Below are 25,374 nucleotides of genomic sequence, written 5' to 3'. Positions count from 1 at the left end.
TTCAAGACAAAGGAATGTCTTCAAAGTCCACATAGTTAGAAAATATCCATTCACCAGTTCTTCAGATATGAATGCAACTAAGGGAAGTTGCACAGCAGTATGATTATAGTAACACCTTTAATCAAAAGCTAGAATTTACAAAGTTCCAAAAAGCTTCATAAAAAGTCTTCAGACTTTATATATATATATATATATATATAGTATATCTTTGATACTAATTATTTATTAATAAAGAGCTAACTAATATTAGCAGTATTACAGATAGGACCTCTTCTCACTTGAAAAGGTAGAAATTTGAGTTTTGGACACTTGTCCTAATCAATAAAAAATATTCAAGAACAGTGACTATTCTGTAATCAACAATTGCAAAGTGATTTAAACCAAGAACTCACTGCTCCTCCCCCCTCCATCCCAGTAAGGGGACCTTGGGATGATATAACATTATCCTATATTGAAAGAAACATTTTAGTTTAATAAAGTACTCAAAAACAGGAATATGCAATTTTTGTAAATTGTAAAATGATCCTCTGGTAGCACCTCTACAGCCTTCCATAAAAAGAGTCTACTTTGAGAATGACTGGCTGACATGTACTGGCTTAAAATATATGTAACAACTATTGTAAATATACATTACACGTATGTCAGAAGGTATTCAATCTGCTTTTAAAATTGTCAATTGAAAGGCACAGACTTCATGTTTACATCAGCAATGTCAAATGCAATTTCTGGCTTAATGTTCACAAGACGGCAACATTTACTAGACTAGTCAGGACATTTGAGATATTTCAGAGCTATGGATTGTACTATGCAAGAGAAATTGTCTAAAATTAATTTTTGAGCTTCAAGGTCACTTTAATTCACAGAAAAGCTAAGCCAGCCTGAGCGATTTCATTTTACAGCATGACTTCATTTCCCCGAAGATTTTAAATAGTAGTGTACTTGTGTGGTATTCGCCCCCTTCTTTCTAAAGGGTTTGTTTTAAAAAATTTTGTTTCATTGCATACAAGACACAGGTTTATTGTACTAAAATTCAGCACTGAGAGTTACTGCTCTGCACGGGTTTCATCTGTACTGTGAAGTTTCAGGACTAGTAAGAGTCACCTAAAAAACTTCCTGTGTGTTTCACAGCATTGAACTGTACAGAATCACAGTAAGAACCGACACTATTTGGTAAGTCATTTTTACATTTCACCGTTAGCCTATACATCCTATCTATTATGGAACAGGTCTACAAAGAACAAAAAAGTGCTTGTGTATTGAAAAAGTCAGTTTTAAGAAAACTGCTTTTAAGATTTCAAAAAAGCATTAAAGCTACAGAATTAATTATTTTTGCAAATAACTGATTACTTAAGGTAAAAGATAAACTATACTTCAAACAAAAAAGCAAGTGAAACTATAATAAAGCAACATTCTTTTGTGAGGTTACATATATTCACTGAAAGCCAGGTTCAACCTGCTTGCAACCCAATATGACCGAGGGCTGTGCTGCCATCCAGAGGGACCTGGACAGACTGGAGGACTGCGTGTTGAGAAACCTCATGAAGTTCAACAAGGGCAAGTGCAGGGTCCTGCACTTGGGGAGGAATAACCCTGGACACCAGTACAGATTAGGGGTGGACCTGCTGGAGAGCAGCCCTGCAGAGAGGGACCTGGGTGTCGTGGTGGACGACAAGTTGACCATGAGGCAGCAGGGTGCCCTGGTGGCCAAGAAGGCCAACGGGATCCTGGGGTGCATTAAGAAGAGCGTCTCCAGCAGGTCGAGGGAAGTGATCATCCCCCTCTACTCAGCCCTGGTGAGGCCACATCTGGAGTACTGCGTCCAGTTCTGGGCTCCCCAGTACAAGCGGGATGTGGAGCTGCTGGAGAGAGTCCAGCGCAGGGCTACCAGGATGATCAGGGGCCTGGAACATCTGCCCTATGAGCAAAGGCTCAGAGAGCTGGGCCTGTTCAGCCTGGAGAAGAGAAGGCTGAGGGGGGACCTGATCAGCGTCTATAAATACCTCAAGGGAGGGAGGGAGGAGGAGGGGGCTGGCCTCTTTTCAGTGGTGGACAGTGATAGGACTAGAGGAAATGGCTTCAAACTGAAGCATCGGAAGTTCCACGGGAACTTAAGGAAGCATTTCTTCACTGTGAGGGTGACAAAGCCCTGGAACAGGCTGCCCAGAGAGGTTGTGGAGCCTCCTTCTTGGGAGATCTTTAAAACCCACTTGGATGCAGCCCTGTGCCACGTGCTCTAGGTGACCCTGTGTGAGCAGGGGGGTTGGACTCGATGACCTCTCAGGTCCCTTCCAACCTTGGACATTCTATGATTCTATGACCAGAGACTCTTGATGTGTTTATATCCATTTTGCATTTTAGAAGTGCACACAGAGGGAGTAAAACCATGAAGAGGACAGGTATTTGTTCCCACTGAGCTGCCGCCTAAAGCAGAACAAGAAAAACTACCACTTTCTAACTTAGAGGTTACCAAAACCACAGACATTATTCTATTCCTACCCCTAGCCGTCCAGGCAGACGATCTCATCTCTGCTCCTTGTTTTGATCTTTAACAGGATAATTTATCATCTTGGCAACCGATGCATTTTCAGAGACATTCTATCCCTTACTAACCCAATCCAGGCTACTGCAACTACAGAGCAAACCCCCAAACAGCTCAGCATGACTGTATCAATTGCAGACAGATAAACACACTCGGTTGTTAACATGCTACAGCTACAGTTTAGACCAGCTCCTTCCATCTCAGAGGAAAGAAAAATATTTTTCCCTAAAGTTCCTGGAGACAGTCAGGAAGTGAGCACTTCTGACACACCTAGTATGAGCTGAACAAATCTCCTGTGCCTTATTAGCTGAAGCAAGAAGCTGAACCTCAAGGGAACAAAAACTGGAAAGAGAAGCTGGAAACAAGGCATCACTTGAATTCAGTATATTAATTGTATAGCAATACAGAACATGAGCCTGAAGCACAGGACCTATCAGTCAGCTATATGGCTATTCTAAGCTCGTTCAGTTGTGTTTCATGCCTGCGTAGCGTATCCCTCTCTCTGCTTCCAGAGAAGCACCAGCAGGCACTGGAAGACCCTGCTGGAGATGCCCCAAGTGACACTTACGCAGTCCCACGGTGTCATGTTTGCCATTGTCATTTCTGTTGGGTTGCACGAGCGGAGCAAATGAAACAGCAAGGATATTTTTACTTTCCCACGTGTTCTGTCCTGTTCTCAAGATTTGTGTTAGCTGCAAAACAAACAAACAAAAACAGGAAAGTGTGATTAATGCTTTATATTCAACATTCAGATGGATTGTTGTTTAAATATATAACTATTTCCATATGCTTCAAAATTTACTTAAAAAGGCTGACTTGTGAACAGAAAGAGACAGTAACGAACAGGACTTTCCCTCTTTGACAATGGGCACAGATACAATTTAAAATAAAGGACCAAGGTAGCTTTTTTCATGTTTTCCAAAAGGTTTTTAGAACACTTTAGGTTGGAACCAAACTCTGTAGTCTAAATTCTCACTTGAACATAGCTAAATCCAAAGTTAAACCACACGACTCGGAGACTTTGTCCAATTAAGTTTTGAAAATTGCCAAGCACGGATTATTTCACAACCTCTGGACAATCTGCTCTAACATTCAGCCACTCTCTGTGGCTGATTATTTCTTACGACCAGGCAGAACATCCCTTGCTGCTATTTGTAACCTTTTCTTTTTGCTGTGCATCTGCAAGGAGAATTTGACTCCTGTCTACTCAGTAATCTGCCCATCCCTTTACATAATAAAAAGTCAGTAACTAGATCTTCCCTTAACCTGTTGCTTTCCATGCTAAAGAAACACTTCTGTCAATCCCTCCTAACTTCACATGGCCCAGCACCCCAAACAGGTGCAGATATGACAGAAATATTTAGTGTTAATTTTGCTTTCAAATATTTGCTACTTTTAAGTTGAATGCCATTAATTTCAAATGGCAATATCTCAGTTGGCTAAATACTGAAAACAATAATATTTAAGAAACTGAATGTAATTGGATGATGCAGATTATATTTAAGAGAAATTTGGTACTTTGAGAAAGTAGATATAAACATCAATTTTTTTATTTTATGAAAATAATTAATATTTTAATCAAAATGTTCTGGAAGATATTTGCATTCTTAAAGGACATCTGCTTCAATACCATAGCCTTTTTTTTTTCTCTAATTGCCCTATTAGCAAAACAGGGAGAATAATACTTACTTTTGTAAAGCCTCGAGTTCTACGCATCAAAAGTGATAGAAGTGCAAAGTATTATTAGAATAATACACCTGTCCAGAAAATGTTTAATTCTGACATACAAGAGCAATACTGAAAGCTGCTGAAAGTATTTTTTTCCCTCATTTCCCACTAAGTTCAGTGATTTCTCCAATACAAATCTCTCTCTCTCTCCTTTTTTTTTTGAAGAAGTATTTCTGAAGTATAGACAGAAAAATGTGTTTTGGGGAAAGAATTTTAGAACAGTTTTGGGACTGGTATGAAATACTAGTTTTGTCACAAACTTTGATGGACTGTGGATATTTATGCTTTTGCACAACTTGAAAGTACAGAAGCTCATTAAAAAAGCCAATATTTACATAGCTGCAGCAATACACTGAACCAAGACGTCATTAGTAAAACATTACCTTAGTCAAACATGCATGGAAACGTATTCCCAAATTATATAAACATACTAAAAGATAGGAAGGGGAAATTGTCACTAAGTCACCTGATCTTCTATAGGCATTACTAAAATGCCTCCAACTTTCAGTAAAATTTTCATGTAGTTTTCATGGTCTTTCTGGACTCCAGCTCCACAGTAAATCCGGTCATACTGATGACTGTCTGAGGCTATTTCCAAACAATTACCAACCACAAAGGCAGGCTCACAGAACTCAAATCTGTAGGGAAGAAAAAGGGGACACATTTCAAAGCAATATTTTAAGGAGAGTCATCTAGATAAATACAAAAAAAAAAATCTTCAGACAATGAAAGAGGCATTAGCACGCATACTGTAAAAGCCTGTACTACTTGGCGAGTCTACTTAGAAGATAATGTATTATTTTTGCCACTTTAAGGACCATCGCAGAAAACAAACACAAAATCTTCAGCAGTTCTTTGAACAAGATAGTTCTATTAAGCAATCATAGGCTCAAAATACCAGATTTCATAAATGCAGGCAGATAGGCTTGTCTAAACAACTTTGCAAACTAAAAGTCACTTTAAAAGGGTATGCTCAAACTTTATTCAACAACCTGTTCATCACTCCCATGTTGAAACAATTCAGTTCCTAATAGCCAACTGAATTAACCTCTTAATACTCACTTTCCTCCACTTCCACATTTTCTACCTTGAGTACAATTCATTTCCCCCCCTCAAGAAAAATAAATTCAGTGGAAAAAGTTTTCCTTTTTTTGTCTACACACGTAAAGAGAAAAAAAAAATACATCTGTTCTACCTGATTTTCATTCACAAATGAAAGTTAAATTGTAAATGGACCCAAGTTTGGAACAGAGCTTATAACTACAGGGAGCCTTGACATAATAAAGAAGAAAAATCTCTACACGACAGAACTTCATTGCCAAAGCTGTGTATATTCCCAACGGCAGTATTTTCTGACAGTCTAAAAATGTGCAACTGCTCAAGTTGCTCATGGCATGATGCTGCAATCTACATGTCAAACTTTTCTTAAATGAGGGCTAAAGTCTGGCAGGTCAAAACAAATAGTTAATAAACTTCACCTGGAAGTCTTAAAACCCAGCACATCTCAAATTTCACTTGGGAACAATGATTTTCTCTCTCTCTCTCTCTCTCTCTCTCCCTCTCCCTCTCAAATGTAGCTATTTTATGAACTTTACAGCTGGTTATCATTGGAAAGGCAATTATCTTGACCTATCTAGCAGTAGCAGAACCCAGTTTGTGACCTGGTGACACTTTCAAAGTCATTTCAGTTACAGTGAAGCTTGGCAGCTTCTGCTACTTTCGGATACTGCACATAGAGTTCTGATCACTCATAGCAAATGAGAATTCTTAATTTAAAAGATTAAGACAATTAGCCCCAAGTTTCTGCCTCATGGGTTTGGTGTATTTTGTGCATCACAAAAGCTTGATCTTGAAAACCAGGCAATGAGCCCTTCTCTGGCAGGCAGGGACAGACCGCAGAATCTTTCACTGACGACTACTACTCTTAACATGCTGCCAACAGCCAAAGTATATTGTTGTTCCTCATCTGAATTCAGTGGAAAAACTGCAAATTTCTAACAACAGTCACATATTAGAAATAAGAGGCTTGAAGAGAGTAAAGAACAACTTTGTTGCACATAATTGTGTAGCAGTCCTTAAGTGTGGTTGAACTAATTTCAGAAGAACAGTGAGAGAAGAACAAGTATCTGTCCAGAAAAGGATTAAGGCAAGGTTAAATGCTGGGAAGAAAAATGAAACCAAAGGCATTCATCACTTTGTTGAAAAAGTTCTCATTTCAGAAGTTCATGAGAAAGAATTACACACATTTGCAAAATTCCACAGAGACCAATTGGGCAGATCAGGCTATAACACTCATTTCAGTTTGTCTACGATTAAATCAACGTGGTGCTTGACTAAAACTTGGAAGACAGAAAAAAAAAAAAGTCCCTCTGTGAGAGCTTCAAAAAATTCAAGAAAAATAGGACTGGAGAGAAAGATATGGTACTTTCCTAAAAATACAGTTTTAAGGTTTAAAATAGATGCCTGCTATAATTTGTTCTTAGACAAGGGAAAATAGCCTGCCTAGCTTTATAATTTCTACCACTTTGAGGAATTTTTCTCAAAACATGCTTCTAGAAGCTGGCAAGATTCCTACCAGCTGCTTCTAAACAGCTTCCTTTATTGGAACTTGCACTCATGCCTGTGAGACCACCGGTCATATCTTCTTAAAATAAACAGGAACTACAACTCTCCAGGGAAACAAAACTATTATGAAACAGAAACCTATAAAAACATCTCCAGATAGAAAACAAGGCATATACAATAGCGGATGTTAACAGATTTAGGAAAAGCTGAAGAGCATTTCTCACACAGCTAGGGGGAAAAAAAAAAAAACCCACACCACATCCACACACAAACATCTTCTTATGCCTGTAAAGGTCAAATGGACCAAATAAGAGACTGACTCCACTTATAGATACCAAAAAAATTAGTTGAACCTTGATTCACATAATTAATACAGTTTTCTGGAGACATGAGCCTTATGATCAGGCTGGCTAAGGCCTTTCTTTGTCCATGTTTCAAAAACGTTATCTTCTTCCAAGTAAATTTAGCTAGTTTCCTGCCAGTTTGTGATAAATACTAATCTCCTATAATATTAATTTCTCATAACAGACTATGACACCTGCAAAGTACACTAAGTGAGCTGAGAAATCAGTTCACCTAGCAGCTCACTGGTAATACCCTGCTGACCCACCTGGCTACACTGGCTGCCCATTTAGAGCCTGCACAGCTCTTGAACTGCCACAGTCTCATATGGTTTCTAAGGTATAAGCCCAGGAAGCCAAAGGAAATAGAAGAAACAGGAGGAAAAAGTTTTCACTGTGTCCAGTCACGTCAATGCACCAGGTCAAAAGCCAAACCTCTTACCTTGTAGTACTGCCCACAAAATCAACTGCTTTGTGTGTTTTGGCGTGAACAAGGACAACACAGCAGAAATAAGGGCATACACAGCACTTAACAGAGTATTACAAACTTGCCAAACCTAGTTTTAAGTGCAGTTCACTACTTCCCATGCACCCTCATGTAATCATGTAAACTTAGTCACTGTGGCATCAGAACTCTTTCCTCCCCTACTCAATTTTCAGCGGATTCTGTTTTCCCAGAAAAATATGCATCCTTGCAGAATGAAAACAATCAATAAATGCATGTAGTGAGTTATCATGCAATCAAGTATTTTATGGTAACTTCCCAGGGACGAAAACGGAATTTGGAGAATTTGTCGCTAACTTGTTTATATAGTTTTCAAAGCAAGCTGTATTAAACTTAATCTTATTAAAACATAACTTGGAAAAAGGGAGTCTCTAACATTTGGGGAAAAAAAAAAAGCTCTTAAAAGGAATAATTCTACAGAATTCTACCGAAAAAGGATTAAGTCATTTAAAAGTCATTTAAATACTTTACAAAAACAGAACAAGCTTTAGTCTTATGCTATCAAGGTAAGATCAATCGCTTTGTTTTACTAGAGAACTTCACCACTAAACCCAAATTCTTCCAGATCTATCTGCCAATGTGCCCAGGATATTGGTTTATTTTATTCCCAGTGCCTTAGGGATATCAGAACAGATTGAAAGTTCCATTTCCTTCTGTCACACTAAGCTCTCTTTAATTAGACTAAATAATTATCTAATGACTCTACTGAAAAAAATTGGTTTATGGTTGCAATGTGCAATGTAGAGATACAGATAAGCTACCTACTGCAATTCAGCAGATTTCACTTAGCTAATGGAACTAAGATCTAATTTAAGAAACACCAAGAGTTCTTTACTTTTTATTGACTTTGATGAAGTTGCCAAGGTGGCTTTAGAGACAGTTTAGATAAATGAGGACGCTTCTTGTGATACTTTAAGTAAAAAAAGTGTGCTGAATTAATATGGAGAAATTGGAATCACTTTAGGTTCTCCAGTGGAATTTCATATGTTGATTATAAGAGCAATACAGCAGCCAACAGAAGTTAAGAGTTCCCATTATAAATAACATAGCAACAGAAAGGGTTGTGTTTAAATGAACACCTGCCATAGGCGAAGCAAACACAATTCACGTTTAGCAGTGGCCCAAGATAACCCAGAAGCTTCATGTAAATAAAGTATTTGATATTACCCTGTCCTTCTATCTTATGCATTTCAGTGAACTCTCTCTCAAGGGTGCATTTATTAATCTTCTCAGGTTCACCATAGCCACAATGCTTTTCTTCAAGATATGCACTAAAAACCATCTGAACTTAAGAGTCTGCTTTTGTACTCTGTGCAACAACTTAAAAATTTGAAAAGTGGATTGCTACTGCCCACATTCTTCTCAGTAAGATTCTCCATACGTATCAATAAGTGAAACATGACTAGTGCAATAAAACACCTATACAAGCAAAATACAAAGTAATTTATTGCAAAGAATTAAGAGGTTAAAATTTGCTGCTCTTGTATCCATATCCACCAATCCATTTGTGTGATAACATGACATTACTACAAAACAGGATGGAATAGTACAATAACCTATCATATTAGGAGTTTGTTTCTGTTTTTGGTCTTTCTTCTCCAAGCAGATTAATTGCTTAGTCCCGCCATAACATTAATGGAATTCCTCCTCAATCTGATCATTACTTCCATGCTGAAGATCCACAGCATGCCTTTAGGATAAGGTTTTCTATCTGTACACCCCTTCTTCAATGTAGAGCATAATTAATCCTGATACCTCTTGAAGATGGGAACAAATGAAATCATAAATTGCCAATCCTTTTTCCTCCACTTTCCCCATCAGTGGTAATAAGTGTATTTAATTCTTGATGGAATCAAGAAAGCATGGTAAAAGATGCTTAAAACACAATCCTAAGAAGGAATTGCTTAAGCTAGTTACATCCATCTTCTGCTAAGAGGTAAAAAAAGTTTTCAGAACAGGTATTACTCTAGTTACATTTTACACCTCTCTAATTGCTTTATTTAGTCTAATACCATTTAATACTACATTACTGCATATAATTTTATCTACAAACCACACTCATACCTCATCTAGCCTTTCACATTCCTTACACAGGAAGAAATCTTTCAGTAGGAATTCAGTACACTGGCTTCCCTCCCACAATCCACAACCATTTCCTTCAGTCACAGGCCCTCCTGAAGGGCAGCATCTCAGTCCGTGTTAGCAATCTGCTCCCAAGTCATTTCCCTAAATATTCCTCAAGATGGAAATCACCAAAAGAAATAAAGTACACACTAACTCTCAGCAACTCTAGGAAGACAAAATTAAAATAAATGGCAATACTTTTTTTTGGATGGTTGGGAGGACAGGTAGAAAAAGGATAAAGTAAAGAATTGTTGTTTAAGTCACAGAAGAATATTACATGATTTCTAAGTGTGAGATAAAGGTTTTCAAGTTGTTAACATCTGCCATTTGAACTACACTGAGGCCAAATTTCAAAGTTCTAAATAATCCCAAGAAGTATTCTGAATATTCTACTTCATGGTGCAGGGGTGGGTAGAAAATGCAGATTTAATATATATTTCAGAACACAACAGCAAAGCCATTTGCTTTTTATCAAACTTCCCCTTAAACACAAATGTGCAGATTACACAGATTAACACTTTGAAAATATGTTAAAACCTTATTCATTTTTGTCACTTATTATAACACAAAAATAATACTTTTGTCCTATGCTAATACACTGCCTTTTTTTTTTTTTTTTTTTTTTTTTTTTGCCAAGAGAAGCCCTACAAACAGTGGAAGGAATGTGTACAAAGCAATTTTGGCAGACCGGTTTAGCAGATTCCTCCTCTTGTCATCAGCAACCTAACTAGTCCACTTTTTAAAAGCATAGCCATAGCAGCTAAAAATAATACAATAAATAAACAAGATTTACTGTGCTTATTCTCATATTCAGACTACAAAGCTACAAGTTTAACAATAACCTAGGAAATTCTGGCTCTAAGAGAATAAACAGTAAGCACAGTTTAATGAAAGAATTCTTTATTAATATTCCAAATATTCAGATTTATTTCAGTTTAAGCTGCCCAAAAGAGTCCCTTATCTAACAAAACCAAAGAATGTCAATATTGATAAGGATTTCTGTGAAGTAACAGGAAGTATGAGACAGTATTTCTCAACTTGCATGCCTCATAAGCCTTTAACATTTTACACAAATGTAAAAAAAAGTCTGTTCTCAATGACTATCAACCAGATTTAAAGGTACTTTTCCACATACTGCATAATGCATGGAATTGTTTTCCCATTTGCTTCTTACTAACTGTCTCCCTTGTTACAGGGTAAGAGATGGCAATTTAAAACGAAATAACTAGCTGAGAAAGTCTATGTACAATGTTAACTTGAAAATACAGTGGCAAAATGCAAAGTTGATTGAATCCTTTTCACGTTTTTTCCCTACATTGTCCATTTTCTATCCTGTTTAAACCTTTTATTCAAACTTATCAAGATGGTGTTTGTTCATGTGAAATTAAATGCATTTTCACAAAGTACTTGCGGCTTTCACCGAAACAAACATTTTAATTATCATTTGTGAGACCTTTTGCACATACACTATTAACATCAGAAGAAACAGAAACAAAAAATCAAGTCTTAGAACCCATAGCTGTCAATCTGCAATAACAACTTTAAAGCCACCTGCAATCCAGTTACAATAGAAATTTTATCAGCATCACAAATACAGCTACTGATATGATACAGCTGGAAATTCTATTCAGAAGTTCTGAGAACTCTCAGCTTCCAGACAGAGAGTCTTCCATCAGGAAGAGTAAATGAGAAATTTGTATTTCAGCTTCATGTTTTCAATTGAAATAAAATTAATTTGTCCTGGCCTTTCTATCAAATGACCTCAGTGCTCTTGTTTAAACATCATCTCATTTTCACCGAGATAGATGGATCAAAACTAGTTTCTGGCCAAATCTGGACACTGGTTCTTAAAATTCTTATGACTAACACACACACACACACACTCTCTCCTTCTCTCCAAAAGGTTTCAAAATTTCAACTTCACTCCTTAGGCAAGTTTTGATGACACAAAGAATTGCACTGAAGGCATAATTTATATCATTTCTCCAGTGAATTCTAAAGAAAGGTGGACAGGAATACAGAGGTGAAAAGAATTTTTTTTGTCACCCGAGTGCTTATCAGGGGTCTTAAAAGATCCATACGCAAAAGTTGGTAAAACAGATCACTGTATTAAAGACTATCTGCTCCCTCTCTTCCCCTTAACTATCAGATAAAAATTAGTTCTACAAGTTAAATATATAAATATATAGGTTTTACGGTGTTTTTGTGAAGTTACAGATTTGATGAAAACAAGATAAACGTTTGCACGGACAGTAAAACTATCGAAAAGTGCAGCAACTAGAGTGCTCCAAGAAAAGATTTCACCATGGGATTTATTTTTATAAGATATTTTACTTGTGGTTTGGGAGAACAAGAACAGGAATAAGTGAAACATTTATCAATTGTTATTTATCAATTATCAAATAGTTTAAAAACTACAAAGTAAGTTTCTGTTTAAGTAAGAGGAAATTCAAACTTTTCTTAATTTGGGGGTTTTATAAGGTGTTTGGATAGAAATATTCAATATTTCTAAATAAAAACATCTCTTTTTGAAAGCCTTTTTCTCATTATGTGACTCAGCAGCATGCTTTGATGTCAGAAGTTATTCTGATTAGACTAAACCTCAATGAGTCTATTCATCACTTAATAAATAAATAAGCATTTTCACTACTTGAATCCAAGACAAGCCAACAGTAAGATTTAAACTGAGAAAGCAGCCAAAGAGTTTGGGAGACTGCTTGCTTTTCCTGCTTTGATTTTTACTTCAATCATCATTCAGCTGCAGAGGAAGGAACCTGCTTTATTCTCTCCGTTGTACACACAAGGAATTTTGTTGCTAATCTGCTTTCACAAAGGTAAAACTGCTCCTTCTGTGTCCAATAAGAAAACATGAATTTGGATGATGGCAAATACTCTTTTGGGAGATTAAACTTACTACTATATGACTTCAGGAAGAAGATCCACCCATAACCGGTAGCCCAGAAGTAGTACTAGGGTGCTTGTCACTTACCATTGAAGTGGTTTCTTTTGATCTTGAGAAGGGTTGGTGACTTTCTTTCACAGCAGGGACTTCACCAGCTTACCCGGGTTTGGTTTTGATAGGGTGCTAGAAGATGGGCAACCTAGCTTTGCCCTGTGGCTCTCTCTCCAAGCTGGGTATTCTAGGTCTAGAAGTTGACTGGGAGCAGAAAAGACAACACATTCCCCTTCAATAAACAGGTGAAGTGGGGCCTGACACTTGCACATGGTTTTCAGAGCCTTCTCAAGAAGTGATTTCCCTTAACTGGCATGCATTCTCTCAATGTTTTAATAATGAAAGAAAGTCTCATGTGTATTTCAGACTCAAGGAGTTTCCTTTTGCTCATATTTAAAATCTTCAACATTTCAACCACAATGCCATTTTGGAAAAAAAGTTTCAGAGGACACCTCTCCTTTGCTTTTCAAATAAAATCAAGGCAGCATTTTACCTCTTGGAATGACCAACTCCACGTCTAGTTAGAGCAAAACTACTTTTATAGATTGGTGGGATATGGATACAGATAGAAACTATTACCAAAATGACTGGTCCTTCTGAAACAGACATCTGAAATGTTTTCTGTCCGACAAACAGTTCAAGTGGCAATGACAGAATCCCAGCTACAAGATGGAGATAAACCTCCTTTAAGCAGGAAGATTGTCTTAAATTTTTTAGGATATGTTATTTTCACATTGCTACCAAGCTTTCAGTCAAGCGCCTACTACATTCATATAAAAACACTTCCAAATAAGTTTCAATAACCGTCTTACCAGGAATTAAGAAAAAGTGGTATTATACCAAAACCACAAGATCTGACATCCAAAACACCATTTCCCCATAAAAAGGCTTCCAAGCAAGATTCCAGCTTGTTTTAGCAGTGTAAATTCCAAATCATCATGACTCACCTCCAAGATAAATTATATGCAAAGACAACAGCCTATTATTTCAAGTAACAGAACAACAGAAATCATGATACAATTTGTTTCTTTAGACTCTTAAGATTCTGAAGCTCTTCAAGCAGCTAAAGAAAAGGTTAACCTTCCTTTATATTTATTTAAAAAGGAAACTGCTGTAAAATATTCAGACCAGTCCGAAGAATTTTCGTTTCCACTACAAAGTGATGGAAGACAGAGATGTGACATTGTAAACTTCTGTATAATTGTCCATCTACATGTTACTGCCAGGTAAATTGAATGCAGTCTCCATGATCTAGCCACCCTCTCTGTACCTCTTTGGAGGCTGACAAGAAAATTAATTTCCCCCCCCATAATATGCACGCATCCACGGACATTATAAGCTTTTATTTATATCAGTCTGTCAGATGAAATCTGTTTTCAAATGGCAAGGATGCCTGTTAGATACACAGCAGTGATCAAGAGCAGAAAAACCGTGCACACCTGGTGTTCTTTCATCCAACTCCTAACACCATCAAATCAGCAGCAAAGTTAGGAAATTGCAGGGCTAAGATATCTTCCATTTATAAACCAGGATACAACAGAAATTTACTGAAACAATAATCAAAATTAGCAATTCACAGCACATTCTGAGAATCAGATATAAAATGAAAATGTGCCATGTAGAATTCACATTAAAAAGCACTATGGACATAGAAAAACTCAATCACTGAAGAAAGTCTTTTATCATCTACGTTAGGATATACCGAATTACAAAGAAAGTAGTTAGAAATAATCAGAGAAAAAAGTTACAATTTCCCCCAACAAAACAAAAAATCCAAACAACCAGTACACATTATTTCAGCTGAAATAGTTATTACTTATTCGATTTATATCAAAAACACTTTCAGAGCAGTATAATGTTTGTTATGTTAGTTACAATAGGAGAAGGTTTATCGTCATTGCTTAGTATTTTATTGTAGAAGCAAAGGTGGATCATTAAACAGCATATGCCAAGACTGCAGTGTCAATTAGAGATAAAAGTTTGGATGACATTCCCCAGTCTGCTTTTTCTCCTTTGGAATAATACTGTATAAAGATTTAAACATCACAAATAGCAAATAACATTTAGACCACTGCACTCAGAATCAGGGTGCTCTGAATTACAGGATATTAACTTCTACTCTTAAGAATATTTAGATCTGTTACTACATACAGCCACTTTTTTTCCCTTTCAAAGAATACATACACGCTGATGTTTATTTATGACAAATTTAGCAGCTCTTTCTCCATTTTACATATTTTATAAATGGCACTATTCCTATAAGAATATTTATATAAACGATAATAAGATTGACTTTGGTTAAACAGTCACTTTACCCTGTCAACTCGTCATTCAACTTCTCTTCATTTCTGTACATAAACATATCACCAGATCTAAAAGACTCTTCAGTCAAACAAGGGAGTTCTTTGTGCTTTTCAATGATCACACAGGAAGTCATTATTTGTTTGCAGCATCTAACCAAACAGAGCCACTAACACAGTATTAGCAGAAAGTGACTTTCACACGCTTTGAAGTGGAGATCATATCAAGTGGTCCATAAAATTCTACATTTAATACATTTTTTTATTCTGCTTTCCGTGTATATGTTTCCTGAGCTAATAGACAGGCTTGAATAAAATGTTACTGCAGTAATAAAAACACTCAGATTTTAAGTAATTTATTTATTCTACTCATAAAGGGTAGAGGAAAAAATAATACTTAAACTATGTTGCCAGCATCAGAAGTACAGAAGTGAAAACAGACACAGGTAAAACTAGAAACATATTTTGAACTCAACTTCACACCCTATTTCGAAGGCCATTCATGAATGGAAGGTGGTCAGATAAGACCTCTAGAAGTGGTCTAGTCTGGTCAGAAAAGACTGAGGAAGACAGGAAAAGTTTGAGGAAGACAGGAAGGTGATCAGAGCTCCAGCCCAGAAAACCAAGAGTCGAACACTTCCTAAAGCTCATCTCCTTGCATTTGTTGTAGGAAGAACTTTTTCTGTTCTCCATCAGCCAAAAGATGACTAGAACAAGCAACTCTTGTGCTTGCCCTTCAATTCAGAAGTTTTACTGGATTTCCAGAAGCCAGATTATAACAACTGTTGAAGAATGTTTGCCTGACATGAAGAAAATCTTTACAGATAACAACCCTAACAAATATCACGGGATTACTTTCATGGAAGAGAGGATCAAAATCCAGATCATGGACATATCTCAAAATAACGAATTGTTGGGTACGCAGAGCAAATTAGATTCCTCTAATCCTGAAGCGAGCCAAGAGTGGCATATGAGACTGGATGCACGTACTGCTAACCTAAACACAGTCAATTTACTCATGACTTTCACACCCAGACCAGCAATGGTAGATTAGAAGAGTTGATTCTGTACAGGAAAAGGATGTCCAGCTATGTAACCGAAACTGCTTTAATGGATACAAATTGCTTTGTAATACAAAGACCTGTACATCGCAAATCTTTCTTTATATACCTATATATACGCACACACAGATACATACGCTCCCAAAAAAGGCAGGGAAAACAATTTTGCCAAGCATTATACAGCAGCAAAAGCTATCTTCTGAAATTTCATTTTTTAAGTCTTAACTTACCGCATTCATTAAATGTCATAAACTTGAAGTTATGCTTTTGTTACAGAACACCGTTCACCATGTTTGATGCCACTCATCTCCTCCTCTCCCTAATCTCATGCACATTGACATACCCCAGTTTAAAAAAAAAAAAGCTGAAAAGTGAACTAGACAAATTAAATACTTACTTATCAAAGCTATCACTATATTTTATGAAGCTCTCCAATTTTTCCTTGGCATATTCTACCACATCTGAATGAAGCTCTATTCCATGATTTATCCCAAAAGGTCCTGCAAATAAAAACAGCATTTTTTTCTTTAAACACAGCCCAAACACACGGAAAAGTATTTTAATCTTTCATCTGTAAAAGCACTATCATCACATAAAACAATTAAGTCTCCAGGTGTGGCCGAACAGATACTTTTATTTGCACTACACACACTTAAGAGGAAATATATGATGAAGTGCAAGGCCAGAGGCTCAAAGAAAGAGCTAGCATAGCACTGTGGCAAAATATTGTTTTATATCATTTATTTTCTTCATATATAAAAATGAACCTAACTATATTCAAGACATTGAACTACTCCTTTTGTTTCAACACAACTTGTTAGACAACATTATCAAGTCCTTTAGTTTGCATTTTGATATTTAAAGTTTGAAGAGTTCTCTTATGGTATATTTTTCAACTTTTAGCAATTTGAACACTGTTCAGTAATATAATAAAAATATGTTCTTCTAATTTGTGTTTTGGGAAGCTTCAAGACAGAAGATTGATTTATCATTCTCCATATAGTACATTTGAAGCTGACTGCACTTGCAAGTTTAATTCGTCATAACAACATTCCAGTTGCAACTGTACAGTTGCTTTCTTGCAATCAATATTTGGCATCCAAGCCTCCCCACTTCAAAGTTGATTTGTGTGCCAGAAGCTAAAAATTATTTCAGGAACAGGAGGAAATCATGAGACAGTATTACTAAGATTAGTGCACATCAGGAAGGAATCTGAATCAGGCAGCCACATTCGCTGTGGGGATTCTATATTTAACATGCACTCATAGCCCAGAGACCTTAGTCACTGGAGCATAGAATTGGGATAGATAGAGTAAAGAAGAGAAAGCAAATGACAAATTTCTAAATATTAGCCCCTAAAATGTTTGTCATTAGTCAGACACTGATTCATCAAAATTGGGCGACGGTTACTGAGAAAGGTTTTGTTTGGTTTCATTATACCACATGAACTTTTTTTTATGTCACTAGGTAGATCAATAATTACAATTCTTCATGTAAAACATTTCTGTGTGAAACAAAAAGAGATTCAGAATACTAAGTTCCTATGTACACTGGTCTGATAAGAGCCAACAGTTCAACAGACTGTGTAAGCGAGGCTTTTTCAACTTGTGAAGATATTCCTTCTACTGACACTCAGTGATCCTTCAAGTTTAGCACATTTTATCTATCACATTAAGAAACATGATCAGCACAGCCAATTTCTTCCTCGCTACTTCATTATCTTCCCCTGCACACTAATAAACTGACACATTTCTAAACAGCCTAGTTGCAACTACACTGTTCTGTGGCGATTCACAAGGTATGTCTTAGGTAGCATTAATTACCATTCCCTTAGCCTTATAAAGTATTCTATTTCCTAAAGTAAATTAAAAATAGACTGGAAACAAATCTTTGAGCAAGACACTACTATATACTCTATTATTCATGGATTGATCACAGAGATACACACTGTCCCTCATGAGGAAAGGTAATAGTTGCAGACTTGAAGCAAAAGATGGCAGCTCTCAAAAAGTGACATTAACTTTTGTGCTACTCTGCAAAGTTAGTCTCTTTGAATGCACCAAATTACTAACACTACCACATAATCTTAATGGTGTTTAGAGTTTAACTCTCATCAATAACTGCTTTAACTTAGTCTCCATGAAGTGTAGCTTTTTGGATGCTATTATGCTTACCAAGTGTTCTCCAATTTCAAATTACTTGCAAATTGCATCAAAATAACATAGATAAAAACACAGCAAAATTATTCACTGTACTGTCAGCTCATGAGATATTCAGCTACTCTCAAAGAACATGATTTGTTATTATTAATCACAGCGGATGTTGAAATTGATTTAGAAGTAGGAATATTTTAAAGCAGGCATTAAATTTAATATAGTGGATATATACTTGTTTTCCTTTAAAGCAATTTAAAATAAATACTAAAATTATGATTATTCATAATTATTAATTTCATCAAAGAAGCAGAAAACAAAGGCACACATCATTCAAACCTTTCCACACCTCAGTCTGGCACTCGAATCACATTAGAGCAGTACACATACTTAGGAGACAAAAATGCAGCATATATTATCTGTAGGTTTGTTTGAAATAGTCATCACTGAAGAGGGTAATGAAAAACTGCTTTCCATCATGAAGAGAAATGATTACTCTTACTCACTAAAATGAGCTTATTAAAATATAGTTAAATACTTGCTTAAAAAAAAAAAAGAAAAATACTACTGTAACTCTGAGCTTCATATCTTAAAACACCTACTCCCTCAAACAGAAACTCTGCAAACGGCGAAACTGCACTATCAGAAGACTTGCTTGAACTGCTGCCTGTGCAGGAGCACTAACTCCCGCTTCCACAAGGGGGAGCCAAGAAAACGGCTTTGGAATTTATTTATAACAGGAAAAATGAACACTGCTGCTGAGGGAGAAGAGGGCAACAACTGAAGTTCTGTGTACCTATTAGGGATATCTTACGCACTCCAACAACTTGCTTTCCTTCCTATCATTTTAATTTAGCGAATCAACACTCCACGACAACTTCACTTTGGAGCTGTACACGTATATGCAAAAATATGTTTTACCAGTCAGCAAGCTTTCTGAAAAGGAAGTAAACTGAATTTGTGAAAACTACTTACTAAAAGAATAGTTATTCTAGGTGATGAAATTGATCAAAAAACGTATTTGCTACTGAGAGAAAAAAAAGTAACTGAGGTAGGCTTTACAGTTTAAATTTGGCCAGCAGTAATTTAGTAAGTCATTTCATCCTTTCTCCCCACAGAGGATGCAATAATCTCTGAAGAGAGCTGTCTCCATGCTAAAACGACAGATTTTTTTCCCTGTTTTTCCAAGCACCATTAGCCTTCAAAATATAGATTTCCTTTCTATAAACTGAGAACAAAACAGTAATCTGGAATAGGGCATGAATATGATGTAAACAGACTAAACATTTAGTCCTCATGACAATTTTTCCTCTGCCTTTTCTACTTCAGCAAAGTCTTTTTTCCAAAATGAAAATTTTAGACAATAGAGGCAAACATAAAAACTGCCTATTCCGGAACACTTAATGTAATGTCAAGCTTGTATATAATATCCAACATAGTAAAATTAGTATCAGTCAGTCTCAAATATAGCACTGCTTGAAGTTTTACAAGGCTCAAAAAATAAACAGAAACAGCATAAAATAAAAACATTTAAGTTACCTAATATTAATCCCACCATTGTACTCAAATATCCGGTTCCACTACCCAGATTTAGAAAAGACAATCCAGGCTGAAGCTTCAGTGCTTCCATGACTTCGGAATAAATGCAGGGGGCTGACAAGTGTATATTTCCATGCTTCCAGGCCAAGTCTTTATAAGCATTGTCCCTGTATCCTTCCAGATAATAATCACCACGATCGATTGCTCTGAAGGCTTGTTCCACACTCTCGGTGCGAATATACTGAGCTTCTTTCAAGTTATCAATTAAGTCATCGTTGTCTTCTCCAGCACTCACAGCTCCTCCCATGATGAACTTCTACTTAACTCAGTTAGTTTCCAAAATGCATGAGAAGGAGAGTTTTCCAAAACGCAGTGTGTAACGGATTCTGTTCTTCTCTCAAAAGCACATCAGGCATGAATCCTGAAAGATATATTTACATAGTTTGAGTTCCAAAATATTTTAAAAAAACAAGTGTTAGAGGGTGACAGAAACACCTTCTAATAGAAGAAACATCAGCACCAGAGTCAGGAGAGCCAGCATTTCATCAAAAACCTGCCCTCCAGATTCACATCCACTTCATCCACTTTTCTGGTTTGACTCTAATACAACAACATTAGCAAGTGACACAGCATAGAAGGACTTTATACAAGATGAAAACATCCAGTGCTAAGAACTTAACACTCATCATGTATGTTTGCAGAGAGGGAAAGTCTTTGGACTAGCTCTAACTCCATCCTGAGAACTAAGTGTACATCAGCAGCTGGGAGTAGGTTCCAATTCAGTAGCACTTTAAGTGTTCACTCCTGACGCGAGCCATAATATTAGCACCGACACAACCACACACTGTTCTGCTCTTAAATGACCAGGAAGATTCAAATTCTGTTAGCATATTTCAGAATAAAGCACTCTTTTTTATTATTCTGCAGTCACTACTCTATTAACCACTGAAGTCATCTATTCCACATGTCAGCATTTTGAATGCTGCAAGAATTACCAGTGGAATAGCAACCAGATACAAGAATAAAGGAATACCAGTTTAAATCTTGTTTCCAAAACAGCAGCCTACCAGGCTGACTGTTAAAACAACCAGAGTTCTGCTCACAGTTCCACCACAGGTATTCCTGCGTGTTCTCTGCAGCAGTTCATGGAGGAACAGAGCACTCATCGCAAGTTATTCACATTAATTACAAAATCTTGCTTGAATGACCTTGAAAGGTCAGTTTCCTTAAACTTAGCCAGCAGGAAAAAAAATAAACAAATACCAGTGCTGCTGGTCCAGATCCTAGTTAGTCAACTGTACTTCCCTTTTCAAAGTTTCAAAGTGGGTTTTTTTGTTTGTTTGTTTGTTTGGTTTTTAAGTAGTCTTTTAACCCTATCCAGCATTACACATTTCAAGTCCAAATAAGCATGGGCTGCTTAAGACCCAACATATTTGAGAGACTTTTCTCTACCAGAAAGGGTCTGTCTTACAAACTTAAAAAGAAAAGAGCCAAAAAAGGGTATTTTTTTCCCAAAAGGTAACACTCTAATATTACATCGACAAGAGGTATGTATACAAGACAAAACATGCAAGTAAGAAGATCTGTAGCCACCGTGGTGATTTTGCATTTTTTTTCACCAATGAGCAAGAGAAACATGAACATACCTACACTTGTTTTGTTGTACTACATACCAATAACTCAAAAATGTCTCTTCGAACCACCGTATTTCAGTAAGCATTTTCTTTTCTTTTAGACTTACTCTTTCTTTGGAGATGTTATGTAAATTACTATTTCATGCATGTCTACTTATATAAAGGAGTAAGCCAGGAACTGGCAAGCAATCCAGATGTCCAAAGTCATGTAAAGTTGCCAGTACAAAGTTGGTTCCTAAGTTTATAACATCAAGGTCAACTGCAACTACAATCATCAGAAACTCCCCTACCACCGCATCACTAAAAGATTGTCTTTTTTCATCTTTTATCTCAGTTTAGTTTTTCAGACTATGAAAGAATGCTAAAAGACCTTTGAGAATGAGAACTTTTATCTGAAGTCTGCTCACCTGCTGGACTAGAGTCCAATGCATGAGCTCACTTTCCTAGAGATCACATCTAAAAAATAAATAGTAATAATAATAAAAAAACCCCACTCCTCTCCAAATAGAGGCCAAGACCTTAAGCTGTTCAGAACTTACTTTAAGCTTCCCATGGAACAAGTATTAGTACCCCAAAACAGGGAGCTGGAAGTAGTGGGAGTCCAGTTCTCCTCAAGACTTCCCTGTCTTCCAACAAAGGAAACTTCATTTCTTATTTGCAGCTTGGGTTGATAGAAATGTTTCCTTCTTGCTCTCTGCATTAATTTGCATAAAACTATCAAGTCACTAAAAGATGAGTAACTAGGAGAGAGAAATGTTAATGACCACTACCGGCCCTGGTAAAATCATGGGGAAACTGATGAGTATCCCTCATTTGGACAGTATGTTTCCATCTAAATCAGAAACAACTCTCATTAACAAACCAAAACAAAAAAGATACCAGGCACAGTTATCAATCAGGAGGAAAACCTCTGGCACAGTGCACTTGCAGGATGTAAGCACGCAAATACATACATACATCCTGACATGCACAATCCCCAGCCATGCTCCTTTTTCATCTGTGAAAGGAGGGACACTTTCATTTGTAAAAATATCCCAGGTCTGCTCATATGTCCACAGTTGCGACACACTTGAAAGATTAAATTTACCTTCACAGAAGACTTCAATGAACTACTGAATCAAAAAGCTAAAGAGATTGAAAAATCTCTAGAACCTAAGAAATAATAGCTATCATCTCTCAACCCAAAGCAAAACCAAACAAACATCTTGTAATTCACACTTAGTCTCACCTGCACGATACATTCACTACATGCAGCCACCAGATGGAGAACTTCACCAGCTCTCTGTGGCTCAACAGGTCAGCAGGCAAATGCAAATGTTAAAGGAAAATGGATATTCTTCCAACTGGACAAAATACTTTACAGTTTCTATCAATGTCTTTATTAGGTTCACCAAAATACAAGATTTCCCATAAAATAGCATTTATTAATTTCAAGACAACTCACCACACAAACTAAAATAAAATTACAAAACACTGACTTTTTTCCTCGGGGCTTTCTGGTATCTCAGAGATTCACTACTGCTGACACCGTCCAAGCCTTTCACTTCATTAGTGATTATCACCCTCAATCTTAAAGGCAAGAACAGCAAAGATCTGCTATATGCCACGGCCCTGGATAAATCAGTGCAGAAAAACGAAGCCTACACTCTCACCATCCGCTGGGACACCCACAGCAAAACTGAGTGAGATTAGCTGGAAGTGTGGTTGATGACTTCCAAATGGGGATAAAAATAAAACTGGCTTTTTCTGTGTGAGTTAAGTTAAGAATAGGGATAGTCCTCACTTTTTAGTTAACCTGCTTTTTGTTGATTCCATTATTCAACTATGGTATCCTACCCCAGCACCTGAGCTACAGTTAACAAACACTGCTCTTGAGAGGGAGATTATTTCTATAAACAACAATACGTAGAAAGTTTAACAAATGAGTGTAATCATTCAGTGGAAAGTGATCTCTTGTAGCAGTAGTTTTAGAGGGACATTTCCCTTCAAAGCATTTATGCTGGCCTTCTAAAAGGCAAATGATTTGCTCATGACAGACGAGAGATGTGCAAAATCAGATACACTTGTTACTATTTTAAATAGGCAAGAAGCTACTCCACAAGCTATGCTGATAGAGTTTGTGTAAAACAACCTAGTTAGCCCAAGCTTCCTTTTAACAGGTAATCCAGGACTGAGATAAACAGATTGTCTTAAAATAGAAAAAAGTTCTATATGGCTACACCTCACAAGAATTACACAAAGTGTCCTGTGAATCCTACTGGTGTCCAAAGTGGAACACATTGAACTGGAACAGTACGAACAGCATTTTGGTACGGTGATTTTGGAATAAAGCAGGCAGGATACACGGCATTAATAATAAATGCCACAACTGTCCTTAGCCCTACCAATCCCTGGAACCCAGTAACCATCAGAAACTGTAGCTTCAATACATTTTTAAAAAAGATTTTATTCACTAATAAAAGCCAGTTTCAGTAAAAAAATAAAATCTTTCTTATTCTACATTATACATGAAGTGTTTGTTAGAGTTTATCTTGAGAAGAATACATTTGCACTTTGTAAATAAACTCCTTAGGTCACTTGGGACCGCAAGCCTTTCTTAAGCACAAGTTAAATATCATACTAACAAGGTACCAACTTAACTTGACAAATGAAACCTTGCCCTTTGTAAATCCACACAATTATAATACCAATATGGCGACCACACATTGTCTAGGATCATCATCATGCAACTTGATCTCACTATCTTTACTTTTATTTTGTCTAGAAGGAGGCGAAAAAAAAATATACAAATATACACAATCACCCGTATTTCAAGCCACACCTATTTTAAAGAAGTGACTATAAAAACTCTTTCCAGAATAAGCAATATTTCATGACAGTAGAGCATTAACCCACACATGCACGTAAGGGACTAAACAACTTCATTTTTACCGTTGCAGACGGTTTTGTTCACAATTCTCTCAACATAAGCTTTGTTGTTGACAGAAGTCAGTAACATGAATTCTCATCAGCAGAAATACAGTGTTTCCCAAGCTACCAACATTAAATCTGTTCTTGAGGCCATTACCACTGAACATTTTGCTCATTCTTGTCCTAGAAGAAAAATCCAAAAAGGTTTGCATTTTTAGTTTAGCTTTCCTTTTCATACCAATTATGACAAAAGTGCAACAGTAAGGAAATTGAGCTCCAAACTGCAGAGCAGAAGCTTTAGCAGAACCTCCTGATCAAGCAGAATAACGGATAACTATGAGAAGAAAAGAGAAATTATTCCATTATTCTCACACCAGGCAACAGCTGCAGAAATCAAAGCGTAAACTGTCTGGGCTAGAGGTGATTTGACTTGAAGAACCAGAATAAGCTGTGGGACACAGGCATTCCAGAATGTAGGATTCAAACACAACAACAACCACCTCACACTTCTAAAGCTCTTACACTTCACAACTCTTCTAGCCTGGTTCCTAAAATGCAATGTTAGGTAATAAAAAGTCTAAACGTTCTGGAAGAGCAACTGCAACTTGAACTGCTCTCTTCTACAGCTATTTTTGGCATTTATGTTAAATAATTTGGAAGGAAAACAATCTTTTTCAGATAAACCATAGTAACACAGTAAACCACCAACTGAATAAAGAACTCAGTGTTAGAAATACCATTAGCTTTTCAAGTCTGTATTCTGGAAAGACCTGTTTCACTTAAATGAAAGCATTCACTCCTACCCCACTGTTCAGCATGCATCACCTCAATCAGCTTTTCAGGTTAAACATAAACAAGCCATACAAAACCAGGCATGGCGAGTCCTCCGGCTGACTCCAGAAATGACACAATTCAAAGTTTGCAATTTAACAATAGAGTAAGGAACAGACCATGGGGTTGATGCTAAACCAAATGAATTTTTAAAGCTGCAACTACTAATTTTACCTGAGTTGCATTGACCT

General features: G+C 36.7%; 1 protein-coding gene across 2 annotated transcripts in view; it reads right to left on the bottom strand.

Moving 5' to 3' along the window:
• PCMTD1 (protein-L-isoaspartate (D-aspartate) O-methyltransferase domain containing 1) overlaps window positions 1-25,374 on the bottom strand; it is a 43,130-nt gene that overhangs the window by 3,706 nt on the left and 14,050 nt on the right. For both annotated transcript variants that reach the window (XM_026050073.1, XM_026050074.1), the window contains 4 exons: window positions 19,809-20,229; window positions 16,514-16,616; window positions 4,734-4,905; window positions 3,108-3,231 (listed from right to left, as the gene is read on the bottom strand). In XM_026050073.1, the coding sequence (XP_025905858.1) occupies window positions 3,108-3,231; window positions 4,734-4,905; window positions 16,514-16,616; window positions 19,809-20,115 (706 nt within the window). In that variant the 5' untranslated portion in view covers window positions 20,116-20,229. The remainder of the gene's footprint in view (window positions 1-3,107; window positions 3,232-4,733; window positions 4,906-16,513; window positions 16,617-19,808; window positions 20,230-25,374) is intronic.

Source organism: Nothoprocta perdicaria, unplaced genomic scaffold (assembly GCF_003342845.1).
Source record: "Nothoprocta perdicaria isolate Ctin4 unplaced genomic scaffold, notPer1 scaffold_65, whole genome shotgun sequence".
NCBI classification, from domain to species: Eukaryota; Metazoa; Chordata; class Aves; order Tinamiformes; family Tinamidae; genus Nothoprocta; species Nothoprocta perdicaria.
Note: the sequence above shows the minus strand (reverse complement) of the source record. Positions and strands in the feature narration are given on the sequence as shown.